Below are 13,803 nucleotides of genomic sequence, written 5' to 3'. Positions count from 1 at the left end.
AAATAGCACAACCAGCCAATTTGTATTGATGGAGGAAGAATGATTCTGTCAAAAAATACAAATCCGATACAGATAGGAATTAAAGAGTCTCTGCAATAGAAAATTTACTCTGTAGTCATCTTGATTCGGGGATGAAAAATTCCATCTGATCTAGGACTTGATCCTTCTCTGGAATGTTGTAGCCCTCCAATCCTCCAGAACTCCCCAAATGGTATGCTCCTGAATTATAGGAGATTCCGTTTAAAAAAAAAGAAAAAAACCCCTACTCTTATCAGTAGACAAAGATTACTTCCTCTGATAGTTCTTCTCCCAATATTTTTCTTTGGTTATTTCAGGGTAATCCATCAGAAAGCAGAGACGTTTTTACACTATTTTGTGGGTAGTTGTTCCTGCAATTTTCCACTGGCAGGCTTTAAAAACCAACAAAAGGAATTCTTCATGCTGCATAGATTAGTGAGGCCTCGACAGCAAGGTCAGCATCTTTACTACTAAAGAGGGATGGAAGGCCCAGGCTGTCCAAAACATACAACGAAGTGCTTACATATGCTGACAGCACATTTATACATTTCTGAGAGAGGAGGCGGTTTTGGAGGCCCAGCCAGGATGTAAATCCTAGCATCACCCAGTGGCTGAATGAGAGGTGATGCATATGGTAATGTCATAAGAACATGTTTTCTGTGCCCAGGCAGAGTGCGCATTACACACACTCACAGTTATTTAGTCACTGGTGATTGTTTTGCCCTGAATTCAGTGAGGAAGACATGACTCTATTGATTATCACAAGCCAAATCCTAAAAGGAATATCAGTGAAACATGAAGATGCAGGTGGGATGTTCTGGAGGTAGAAGTGGGCGTGAGACTTGAGGTAGAAATGGATGTGCATTTGGGTGTGAGGGAGGCCAACTGGTGAAGTCTTGTGTAGCCTGTTATGAGAACTCCACAGCTTTGCCTCATTCTGCTGAATCTCTACTTGGGGCAACAGACATTTTAGCATTCTGACATGAAGATCTTTCAGAAGAGAGACTGATATGTAGAATGAATGCTGCCAAGCGGTTTGGATGGCATTTACTGGCTACTGGTCAACTGGCCTTGCCTGGAAGGGGAGCAGATTTTGTAATAGGAAAAGTGCTTTCTTACAGCTCAGACGTGCAGGATTCAGGATGACAAAGCTGCTGATGTGGATGCTGTCATATGAAAATGATAAATCAGAATCATTTTTAAATAAAGCCTTTTCAAGCATTGGCATTTGAAGCTTCCTATCATTAAAGCTTATGGGTTTTTCTCCCAAGTGCTTAACAGATGCTTGGCAAACCCATCTAGCTTTAACATGAGCAATGCTTAGTGTATTGACTGTAGAGTCAAACCCATTTGAGCCTCTACTTTCTTCCTCTGGGGGGAAAAATCACCTCTTACTAGCACTTTGCCATCAACTCAAATATACTGCAGAGAGAGAAAGGAGGAGCAGGAGGAAAAAGCTGAAGTAAATAGATCTGGTGGTTGACCACTGGTGGATTTTGGCACTGAAGACCCTATTAGATCAGACACCTCTTTTGGGGGGATAGTCCACTGCTAGCTCTGTATCTTCTCAAGTCGATGGATGGATGGATGGATGGATGGATGGATGGATGGAAGGAAGGAAGGAAAGAAGGAAGGAAGGATGGATGGAAGGAAGGAAGAATCACAAAAGGGTATAGGTTCATACTTAATATTTCACACATCATACAAAATCAAGATCTGCTTCTCTATGATTTACCAAAAAGCCACAATTGTATGGCTACAACTAGAATTACTATATAACAATCATAAACGAACATTGTATTAAGTTGCCTCTGTGTCATTTGTCACAACAACCTGTGGGCAAATCACAGTTTTTTTCCAGTTTAATGCTACATACCGAAATCCTAACTTACCTGAAGGCCTATCAACAAAACCTGGATTTAAATCTAAATTCTCTCAAGCAATGTCATCTCTCTTTCCTGTGGAACTCCTGCTTTTCCTCTTATGTGAGTTAGAGAACAAAAGCAGCAATTTTTGAGAGTCTCAGAGCCTTCAAATGGAAAGAGAGATGGGAAATAGAAGCTGCTGTGGATTTTATTTGTCCCATTTTGTTCAGTTAATGTATTTTAAAGCACAGCTCTCGCTTGTCATAAAAATGCCAGAAATACTTCTGCAGGGTGTTTGCCTTCTAAAAACTAAAACAATGAAAGGACAAAACTTCACAAAGAATGGAAAGGGTGATGTTGTAATGTGAGATTTAGTTCATCTACAGCAGGGGTGTCCAAACTTGGCAACTTTAAGACTTGTGGACTTCAACTCTCAGAATTCCCCAGCCAGCTGCTGGCTGGGGAATTCTGAGAGTTGAAGTCCACAAGTCTTAAAGTTGCCAAGTTTGGACACCCCTGATCTACAGTATAAAGATAAATTATTCTGGTAAAACAAAGGCTCAAATATAAGCTCCAATGATAAAAAAAAATCAAAATTCCACATTGGTTAGTCAACAAGAGCTTCCTCTTCCCTAGCATCTTCCCCAACGAGGGGAGGGCCCAGAAATTCCACTTGTCTTCTGTGATTATTGAACAGTTGTATGCAATTCTACGTAAAATTGTTTAGAGTAGAATAAAAACTTTGTTGTCACTTTAAATGTACACTAATCAGCAAACATTAAAATGAAATTTTGTTGCATTTGGCTCTCAAAAGGTAACCATTATGCATATATCCACATGCATATATGACCCAGAGAAACATCACAGTCTAATTCAGATGTAAACATATACATGGTGGGGAAAAAGAATCCTGCAAGTTTCCAAGACAGATGGAATTTGTCCAGAATTTAGTAGTCCTACTACAGATACTTGGAAACCTCCTCCAAGAGAGGGGCAACAGAAACAGACTGTGAAGTGGGTTTGTGGGGTCTCTAACAAGGCTTAGAGCTCTAAGAACACAGCGCTTATAAGCAGCATCCTGAATAATGGGAAATACGTTAAGCTTCTTATAATCTTCTCAACTGTCCTCACCACTCTCTGTGTGGACTTTCTATCCGAGGCACTGCTGCCACCAAACCAAATAGAAATGCAGTTTGTTAAAACACTCTCAATTGTCCCTCTGAAAAATGTGGCCAGGCCAGAAGGAAAAAGATGTGCTCTCCCCATCTGATGTAGGAAATGCAGAGGCTGGTTTGCACTCTTCCCTAAGGATGACATGTGGAGAGACCATCAGATGGTGGTTAGTTATCTGCACCCCTAGATACTTAATACTGTTGACCACCTCTCCAGTTGCATCCGTGATACTGAGTAGAGGATGACTAGCCAGCTTTCTCTAAAATCAACAGTGATCTCCTTTGTTTTGTTAACATTCAAAATCAAGTTATTTTTATTGCACCTGTCCACCATAGACTTCACCTCCTCCCTAGAAGAAAACTTGTTTAGACTTTAAACAAGCAGGCAAACTGCATTTGGTGAATTCCCTGCATGCAGAAAGAATGACAAGACAATAGGAAGAGCAAAGCATTTCTCTCCATGCCAAACAGGAATAAGTCAGGCATTTTTGTTTAGACAGGTTTTAGGGAAAGAAAGATTCCAGGGGTGGAAGAAGAAACCCAGGGTGAAATTGGAGGAAGGCACGAGAACCTCAGGACAACACATCACTCCCCCAAATCACAGGCCACAGAACTTTCAAGATTTAGTTGTCGCAGGTGAAGAGCTCCATCCTCCTCCAAGAATAAGGTTGGCCAATCCGTTCTGAGATAACCAGTCAGCTATGTCAAGGGACTAGTTTAATCACTGTCTCGCCCCTCTGGGATTGGCCTGCCCCCTCGTGCCAGCTGAGGAGGTATGTTGTTGGTCCTATCAGCCCAATGATTCCAGCTGGCAGGGCCAGGAGGTTGACCTGCTCTACTGTGGGCTACCCTCCCAGCCTCTGGAACATCTTCCCCCTATGTGAGGTTTGCCCCAACCCTCCTATGTTTTCATAAGGGCCTAAAGGCTCTGCCATTTGGCTTGGGGCCCCAAGGGGAGAACACAGAGTGGAGCTGGTTGATTGAGTAATAACAGATCCCACCTCCCCACATTCTGCCCCCACCTCCCCACGTGTGATTTTAATGTTGATTTTAATTCATTTATATTTGAGTGTGTGAGTGTGGAGAGAGAGAGAGAAATGAGTACAGTTACTCAGTTATCCTAGGGCAGTGATGTCTAACCTGTGTGCGCGCTGTCGCGCACACTCCCATGCCCACACCCATAATGCAATTCCCCTCCTATGCGCCCACCCCCTGCACATCCGCGCCCATGCGAATGTATGCGTGACCCCCCCCCCGCGATTGCCCCTCCCTTTTGGCCTCACATCCCAAAACAGCACTGAGGGGGGAGGGAACCTTCCCTTTCCCTTTTCTCAGTGCTGTTTTGCAAAGGGAGGCTTCTCAAAACAGTGCTGAGAGGGGGAATCTCCGGAGATCTGGGAAGGCACGGGCTGCAGAAAGTGAGGAGAAAGGTATGCAGGTGCGTCTTCCGCCTGCAGGGTAAACCCAAAAATCAGCTGGATGGTGGGAGGCATGCGTTCTGGGCAACGGCACTCATGCCCGCAGAGAGAGCTCCCTGTGCCACCTGTGGCACGCATGCCATAAGTTCATCATCACGGTCCTAGGGTAAGATGGATGGCCAATAACTTTTATAAACAAATCAATATTATAAATAAATAATAATGTGCTGCAGTTGATGGACAGTTGCAGCAAAGTGTGACTTTTGGTGAGATGGGTAGCTACTATATATAAATCTGATATATGAATAAAATTAAAAAGTGGCTAAAACCAGTATGGGTGGGGGGCTGGAGGGATGCTTGAATGCTTATTCTTAGATGCACAGAGCACCTCATTCAATCCAAGTCAAACTTGGGGAGAGTTTGAAAAAAATGTTACATCTATTTTAAAGTACACAATAATGTTTTTGAACGTTTTCCAACTCAAAAGAACTCTGCTCTTAATTTTCAACTAGCAAGACAGTAGGGGTCTTCAGAAAGAAATTTTTTACCATAAGAATTATCAGCCTTCTCTCCTGCAAGAGAGTGTTTAGGGAAAGCCTTACCTTCTGTATCAAGCTTGCAAACTGCAGGTTTCTTGAGAAGGAAATGTTTAGAATGGTGTTATATGCATTTTCTCCTCTGTTCTCCAACAGGGCTTCTACTGCTACCCTCCTTCTGGCACTCTCTATGACAAAAATGGAGGTATCAAAAGACAGCGTGTAGGCGGAGCAATCCGAGTGAGATTTTCTCAGGACCCGTCTGCAATATTCCCTATGAAAAGAGCAAATGTTATGGCAGCAGCAGCCAGATACCAAGGTCTGAAAGAGCATTAAGGACATTCATATGAATTCAATCCCTTGCACAGATAGACTGCAGTCAAGAGATTTGGGGAGGGGGGGTCAGTAAGGCCAATTAGCAGCTGAGAGTGCAATGGTGCTGGCAGCAGCCTGAGTGAAAATGTGATCTTCACTGAGAATGATCCTGCCCTTTCAGGACAAAGGAAAAGAAAGAGATTCACCAGTTCAGGGTGACTTCCCTTCCCAAAGCTCTCAAAAAGGAACTATGCAATCTGGTTTCCCAGATCCCTCTAACTTTAGGCTCACTCCAGAAGATCTACTCACATTGCAGTTGGGACATCTGTTTTAGCTTCAAGAACCAAATTAGGGATGCAGTGCTCATCTTCGTTGCATCCGTTCCAGAATGGGACCTATTGGGTAGAGGAGAAGGGTTGGGTGGTTTAGGCTAGGCATCCTCAGTGCTTGAAGTTATGCACAACTCAAGGAAAGACTGGGAATGTTGTCTCCTCACTAAGACAAAGCAGAAATCCTAAATCTTGTCTGTGGAGATTCAGTCATACAAGTCATGGTTGCCCCAAAGGTGCTTTTTCAAAAGGCTACTGGACTTATTGTTTTTCCTTGAAGATGTTTTGCTTCTCACCAAAGAAGAACTGAAGAAGGTTTTTGGATGAGAAGCAAAACATGCTCAAGGAAAAACCAAGTTCCGTTGCCTTTTGAAAAAGCACCTTTGGGACTAACAACCTATTGTTAGCCAGAGAGAAAATGCCCGGTGATTCTGGATACACACACAGCATGGCCTCCCAGTGACTGTACTACAGAGACATTATTACTAGCCTCATCTCATTGTTACCTTATAAACATCCAGGATACACAGTGCAATTCCACACTTCCCTGCTTTCAAATACTAACCGAGGTACAACATATAATGCTGCCAGGTTTATGCAGCAGTGCTTAAAAATCTGGCAGATCTATCTTAAAAATCTGGCATATCTATCATCTATCTATCTATCTATCTATCTATCTATCTATCTATCTATCTATCTATCTATCTATTTATCATCTATCATCTATCTATCATCTATCTATCTATCATCTATCTATCTATCCACGCATATTGTATATATGTCTATATCTATAGCTATTTCTATTTGTTGCTGAAACTAATTTCTGAGGCCTGGGAACCATTTAGTTGTTTCAAATGTCTGTTCTTGGGCTGGAATTGAAGAGCCAGAAAAAATTCAGGACAGAGCATGCACCCTTCGCAGAGAATTCATAAATACTTGCAAAATGTTATAATAGTACAGGGCATGTCATATTATAAAGTAGATTGGATTTAAAGATTGGGCCATTCACTTCTGCATATTTGGTTGTTTGCATTAGAACGATATAGTTTTGCTCCATGAAATGTTGAAACATGTGAAAAAGGGGGTCTCCAGCCTCATTCAACCCAATTTAGGGCATGTTATTTATTAATTTCATACAGATTTTAAACTACATTGTAAATATTCCACCAAAAAGACTCTTTATCCTCTGTTCTCTGTTCTTTCTCTCTACAATTTCTGGTTATCTTCCCTTCCTGACTCGTTTATCTCAGACGATTGTTACTTATTCTGTGCTGAATGAGGCTTTGGACCCGGGTGAGAGTGGGGGAAGAGACTCAAAGCCATAAGTAAGCCAAACATTCCTTGCCATGGTTTCTAAATTTAGCCCTCTTTAACCCTCACTCCAGGATCAGAAGCTGTTACGCACAGCCACTTTCAGTGAAGTTGGCCACCCATCATCCATCACTGGTCCAGTCTCAGGACTCTTTAGGGCGTAATCGACAGAGAAGGTCACTGGCTTCACATAATCCGCTGTATCCTGAAAGAATAAAAAGAACAGGTAACCATCACTATCCTTCTGCTGAGTCTGCTCAATGAATCTGAATCTAGTTAGAAAACTAACTTTTGGGTTTACATAGCACATTGCACCATAAACTGTCCAAATGAGCAGGATTTGTCTTATTTCTATTTTTATTTTTTTTATTTCTTTATTCATTTATTTTATACCACCCTAATTACAAAGCTCTGGATGGTTTATTAGTTTTGCCTATGCCCGGTCTTTTATAATTATACAAATGCTCAAGCTTTCCTATGACCATTTAAAAGTATGACTTTACACGAAAATAATAAGAAAAATGCATTTATAATCAAACTCAAAAATGAAAACTAAGAAATGAATAGAAACAATATTAAATACTTAACGAGTAAGTATTGGTAAACTAGAAAAAATGGAATGGACAACATCACCACCAGGTGGATTTGTAGCTGACTGACAAACCATACTCAGAGTAGTTCTTAATGGTACTACATCTACATGGAGGGAAGTAAGCAGTGGGGTACCACAAGGTTCCGTCTTAGGCCCAGGACTCTTCAATATGCGATTCAAGGTACTAATTATGACCTTTAAAGCGCTCCATGGCTTAGGCCCAGGGTACCTGCGAGATCACCTACTGCCAATAATAGCCTCCCACCGTCCAGTACGATCCCACAGAGTTGGCCTCCTCAGGGTGCCGTCAGCCAGACAGTGTCGGCTGGTGACCCCCAGGGGGAGAGCCTTCTCTGTGGGAGCGCCTTCCCTCTGGAATGAGCTGCCCCCGGAGCTTCGCATAATCCCTGACCTCCGGTCCTTCCGAGGCGCCCTAAAAAGTTGGCTTTTCCAGCAAGCCGGCCTGGCCTGTTAATTTTATTTAATTTTTAAAATGTGAGTGTTATATAAATTGGATTTGTTTTTTGGACTGTTTCTAATTTCCTTTTAACTTTTGTACTATGTGTTTTTTAATGCTGTACGCCACCCTGAGCCCTTGGGAGAAGGGCGGCATATAAATCTAATAAATCCAATCCAATCCAATCCAATCCAATATCTTCACAAATGACTTAGATGAGGGGATAGAAGGGATAGAAGGGGAATGCATCAAATTTGCAGATGACACTAAGCTGGCAGGAATAGCCAACACCCCAGAAGACAAGATGGGGATCCAAAGAGGTCTTGACAGACTTAAACAATGGGCTCTATCCAACAACATGAAATTTAATGTGGAGAAAAGCAAGGTGTTACACCTGGGCAGGAAAAACCATATGTGCAAGTACAGATTAGGCGAAACCTGGCTCAAAAACAGTCACTGTGAGAGGGACTTTGGAGTCCTAGCGGACGATCACTTGAATGTGAGTCAGATGTATGTGGCAGCAAAAGCAATCCTTGCTTGTATAAACAGAGGCACAGAATCAAAATCATGTAAAGTAGTGCTTTATAAAGCCTTAGTAAGACCACACCTGGAATATTGCATCCAGTTTTTTGTTGCTATGATATATTAAAAAAAGATGTTGAGATGTTGAGAAAGAATACAGAGAAGTGCAACAAAGATGACTAAAGGCTTGGAGACAAAAACATGAAGAACGGTGGCAGGATTGCGTTTGGCTAGTCTAGAGAAAAGAAGGACTGCGGGGGGAGGACGCATGATAGCAGCCTTCCAGTATTTGAGAGGCTGCCACAAAGAGGAGGGGGTCAATATATTTTCCAAAGCACCAAAAGGCAGGACAAGAGACAATGGATGGAAACTGATCAAGGAGAGAAACTTCCTAACAGTGAGGACAATTAACCGATGGAACAGAAGTTGCCTTCAGACGTTGTGGATCCTCCATCACTGGAGGCTTTTAAGAAGAGACTGGACAGACACTTGTCTGAAATGGTAAAGGATCTCCTGCTTGAGCAGGGGGCTGGACTAGACGACCTCCAAGGTCCCTTCCAGCTCTATTCTGATTGATTGATTGAATCCAATTGTAAAGAGACAATTGTGGACTGAGACCACAATACCCTTGGCTATCAGAAAAGTGGGCAGAATTGATTCTTTCTGTGGGCTGGCATGTGGGCCTGGAGCAGTGGTGGGTTCCAGATCCCGGTGCAATGGGGCCCGGAGTCCACCACATGAACGTGTGCAGTGCGCGCATGCATACTTACCACCTGCGACGCTCCGCAATGCCTTCGCGATGCTCCAGCTGCTCGGCGGAACATTGTGCAGGCGCTGTACGCTCCGTGTGCATGCGCGGAAGCCCCAAAGAGCTCAAATACTGGTAAGGAGCGCAGGCGGGCGGGCAGGCTCTCCAGAGCATCATACCGGAACGGTACCCAGTGCTCCTGGCAGTCACCGGTACACCCATACCGGGGCATACCGGTCGTAACCCACCACTGGCCTGGAGGTACAATGGCCAGTGGATATTTTAATTACCTAATAGTTGTGGTGGTGCTGTGGTTAGAATGCAGTATTGCAGGCTAATTCTGCTGACTGCTGACAGACCGCGGTTCTGCAGTTCTAGTCTCACCAGCTCAAAGTTGACTGTGCCTTCCATCCTTCCGAGATCGGTAAAAAGAAGGACCAAATTATTATTGCTGACTCCATAAATGACTTAGAGAGGGCTGCAAAGCACTGTGAAGTGGTATATATGTCTAAGTGCTATTGCTATTCTGTGAAAAAAAGTGCAGGAAATGTTTCACACAGCTGGATTGAGCACAGGAGCATCTAGGGAGTCGAGGGGGTCAAAATCGGCAAAAGGGGCAGAGTTTTGGTGGTGCCGCCATGTCTGCCACCTTACAAAGCCTACTCCTACTCCAAAGACAAAAACAAAATTTGAGCGCAGTTGCCCAACAAGAAAATCCCTACCAAGACATGAAAATCCATACTGTCACATTGTTCCTGCCTGGCAAGCAAGGTGGCCGCCTTCTGGGCAAGCCGCTCTCCATTTTCATCCAGGTAGGCTCGGGGGACATAGCGCCGTTCATCAATGGTCAGGTTGTAATTCAATGCTGAAATAAAGGAAGATTGAGGCTAAATAATTTATTCCCCAACGTGAAATAAAGTGTAGAACTGAGACCAGAATCTCAATTTCTTTCAAATCTCATATTAATAAGGGAGAATATTTGTAGTTCAGGATTGAAATGAGGGGTCCTTGCTGCTCTCTGAGTTTGTTTGTTTTCTTGCAGACATTTCATGACCTGACTAGGTAACATCATCAGTGCTCTGTCAATACTTAATCAACTCCTTCTGCAGCCCCATTCATCTACCGTTAAATATGGTTCCAGAAACGGACGCAATTGTCTTATAAATATGCTTCTTAAATAGGAAACTTACTTTGATTATTAAATTGCAGCGATAGGAAGAAGTGAAGAGGGGCTTCCTTATCATCACTGGATTATGGTGACAATTTCCAGGCTTTTCTCCCCTTAAATGCTTCTTTCATCTCCTGGTTCCCTGGCCTGAGCTCTGGGGTGCCTGTGTCCTGAACAAAAGCCCCCTCCCTGGGGGGGAGCAATGCAGCCACCCAATGGGGAGAACAACCCTCAAGGGAGGGCAGCCCCTCCCTGCCACTTACCTACATGAGCTGACTGAAAATGAGCGGAGAGAAAAACGGCAGTGAAGCAAACAACAGCTGACAGGCAGGTGGCCTCTTTGCCATTCCGAACACAGTCCTTGGTGAAGATGTTGATTTTGGAGGGCTCAAACTGGAGGGTGGCATTGATTTGGACCACACTGCGGGACCTTATAGGGAAGAGGGAAAGGCGGCAGATATATCTTGAGCCAGTCCAGGAACGCATTACTGGGCGGGGGGCTCAGAGCTTTGGATTCAAGAGGGCAGGGGTGTCCAAACTTGGGAACTTTAAGACTTGTGGACTTCAACTCCCAGAATTCCCCAGCCAGCAGAGCTGGCTGGGGAATTCTGGGAGTTGAAGTCCACAAGTCTTAAAGTTCCCAAGTTTGGACACCCCTGCAATAGGGGAAAAAGCTTCCTCACTGCAGGTGTGTGCTACAGCAAGGCAAGGTGAGACAAGGTGAAGGGTCAAAGGATGGCTTCTTGAGAAGAGGGTGGGCATACCACAGCCTCCTTAAAATGCTAGGGTACCACCCCCTCCCGCAGGGAAGCATTAATCACTGCTAGAAGCCATCCACATGTCATCACCCAGGAAGCTTTTACAAGCCAGGAGGGGCATGGATCTAAAACATCAGTGCTTGCACTCATACTCCCTAGCCTCCTCATAATGGACACCTACTAACTCGGGGTATTGGTTAGGTTTTGCCCCCTTCCTCCTTGCCCCCCCCCCCCAATTTCACTCTGAATGAACCTGTCTTATTATGTGATATGACCCACCATAATAGGACAGCACTTCCACGGGAGCCCACGGCAAGATCCACCAGCTTGTCTTCATTCATATCCAGGTTTCCATGGATGCTGCTCCCAAAATACATAAAGCCAGGAGAAAGGTCGGCAGCTGCAATTCTCTGGAAGTTCAAGGGAAAAATAGTTTTCTTTAAACATAGCTGTGCGAAGGCAATTATGTATTTTAGAAAGCATGCACACCCAAATTGCATCTCCGTGTACAAGGCCTATTGCTTGAGTTCAATTCCCAGAGTCCCTAGACGAGTGAGAGGAGATTGGCCTTGAAAAACTAATTGGGTGTGGCCGTGACAAAAAGCCAGTTGGCATCAATCTAAGTTATCCTCCCTGTATTTAATCCTCTTCTCTTACATTCCACAGTTCTAATCTGGTAAATCATAATGTGGGGGAATATAAAGGGGTTTCTGGCCTCTTTTTACTCCCCCCTCCTTCATTCAAGGTTTTTTTATTTTTTAATACAAATTATACATATTATAGGAACAAAGAGTTGTCCAGGTCTTTTCTTTTACATCCTCTCAATTACACAGTCCTTTTCACATCATCATTTTGTTTTCATTGTCAGCCAAATTATTCTCTTCCATTATTTTTCATCTTCATAGTTATTTTTTCTTAATACATCAACAATATCTTCAATTGCAACCTCAAAGTTACACCAAATTTTCCTTTCTTATTTTCTCCATTGGTATATTTTGCTATAAACAGCATACATTCTCTAATTCAATGTGAGCATAGAGAGCATTTCTTTCAATTTTTTTTCTACCATTAACAATATACTATCATTTCTTTATTTCTTAATTAGTTACATAACAATAGCAATCTTACTACTATTCTCTTTAGTCTACTAATGTAACTCTTTTTCCCTTTCTTTCTCTTTTAACCGTTTTCTCTTGGGCTCTCAAAAATTTCAGCTTTAATTCTTTTCCTTCTTCTCCCCCCCTTTCCCCTAATTTCTTCTTTTTCTTTTTCCTATTTTTGTGGTTATTCTCTTCAGAATATTTACTTTTATTATTCTAGTAACTTTTCCTAGAGTTTTCCCTGTTAGACAGACAAACACAACACAAAAAATCATCTTTCATTACATATTGTAGAAGTGTGTTGATTGGTTACAAATACCTTTTGTGCATCTCTTCCACAGTCATTACTTATAATTCATATCACATTGTATATTTTAAATCAAAAATCTTTATATATCTTACTATCAACATCCTATAATTCTCATTTGACTATAATTGTTTTAACGTCCTTTTGCATAAAATAATCCAAAATTGAAAAACACAGCCATATAATGACATTTCATTAATTATTTCTAATATCATCCAATAACATTACACCTTTATAACATGTTCTAAATAAGAATTAATTATGATTGATAACAAAATTTATAATCCTCTTTTCCAAGTCGCTGTTTACTATTTGTATCCCAAAACCTTCTATTGAGCCAGTACATATATATATTGTTAAGTATATCCCTTGTCATTTCATTGTTATTATTATAATTATTTATTAATAGAAATTCATTCGCTAATTATATCAGGTTTCCTCTCTTCAAACCAACACATGTGTGTACCTAGAATAGAATAGAATAATAGAACAGAATAGAATAATAGAATAGAATAAATTACAAATAAATGTATAATAATAGAAGATTAACTGAATGGGATTTCATTCAAGGCCAAAAGCCAATGTAGACCCCAACCATCACCCTTTCTCTGCCTTTGTTCCACAGCCTACAGAGAATCTGTACCTGTTTATATTTCCGGATCAGATTTTCCCTATAACCGTGGAAGATGTACAGGGCTCCCTGATGCTCATCCTCCAGAGGTGCTCCCACAACTACATCGCTGTAAGAATCCTGGTTCAAGTCAGGCACAGAGGCAATGCAGGACCCAAACCTGGAATTCTGATAGCCGGGCAAGTCCTTCAGGGCTCCATTAGGAACAAACTGGTTCTTTAAGAAGACAGAACATGAGAAAGCACATATGTGTATCAGCATATAATTAACCATAAATACAATTTGTCAGAAAATTTGCTGCCCCTCAAAAAAGAAATGGAGAAATCCAGGCAAAAAATGCATTGAACTTGACACCCACAGTTCAGAATGGGACAATGGCCAACTCGCCATGGCTAACTTGCCACAACCAACTTGCCGTGGGACAATTCAACAAATACAAAAGTTACATTAATTTCAACTGAGCCGTGTCCATTAATAATGAAATAATCCAGAAACAAAAAAGTTACAATAATTTTGATGAAAAGGTAGTCACCAATAATAAAAGTAACTAAATAAA

The 13,803-nt window shown here is 42.2% G+C and overlaps 1 protein-coding gene across 1 annotated transcript in view; it reads right to left on the bottom strand.

Annotated features, from left to right (window-relative positions):
• The window catches only part of ITGA11 (integrin subunit alpha 11), a 120,828-nt gene that overhangs the window by 29,897 nt on the left and 77,128 nt on the right, over positions 1 to 13,803 (bottom strand). Inside the window, exons 14-20 of the mRNA XM_081965201.1 lie at positions 13,260 to 13,463; positions 11,489 to 11,619; positions 10,715 to 10,881; positions 10,006 to 10,148; positions 7,059 to 7,169; positions 5,634 to 5,719; positions 5,076 to 5,283 (exon numbers count right to left, since the gene is read on the bottom strand). Of these exons, the coding sequence (XP_081821327.1) occupies positions 5,076 to 5,283; positions 5,634 to 5,719; positions 7,059 to 7,169; positions 10,006 to 10,148; positions 10,715 to 10,881; positions 11,489 to 11,619; positions 13,260 to 13,463 (1,050 nt within the window). The remainder of the gene's footprint in view (positions 1 to 5,075; positions 5,284 to 5,633; positions 5,720 to 7,058; positions 7,170 to 10,005; positions 10,149 to 10,714; positions 10,882 to 11,488; positions 11,620 to 13,259; positions 13,464 to 13,803) is intronic.

Source organism: Natrix helvetica (assembly GCF_964273705.1).
Source record: "Natrix helvetica genome assembly, chromosome: 12".
In the NCBI taxonomy this organism is placed as follows: Eukaryota; Metazoa; Chordata; class Lepidosauria; order Squamata; family Natricidae; genus Natrix; species Natrix helvetica.
The sequence above is the reverse complement of the archived record's forward strand: the minus strand, read 5'-3'. Positions and strand labels throughout refer to the sequence as shown.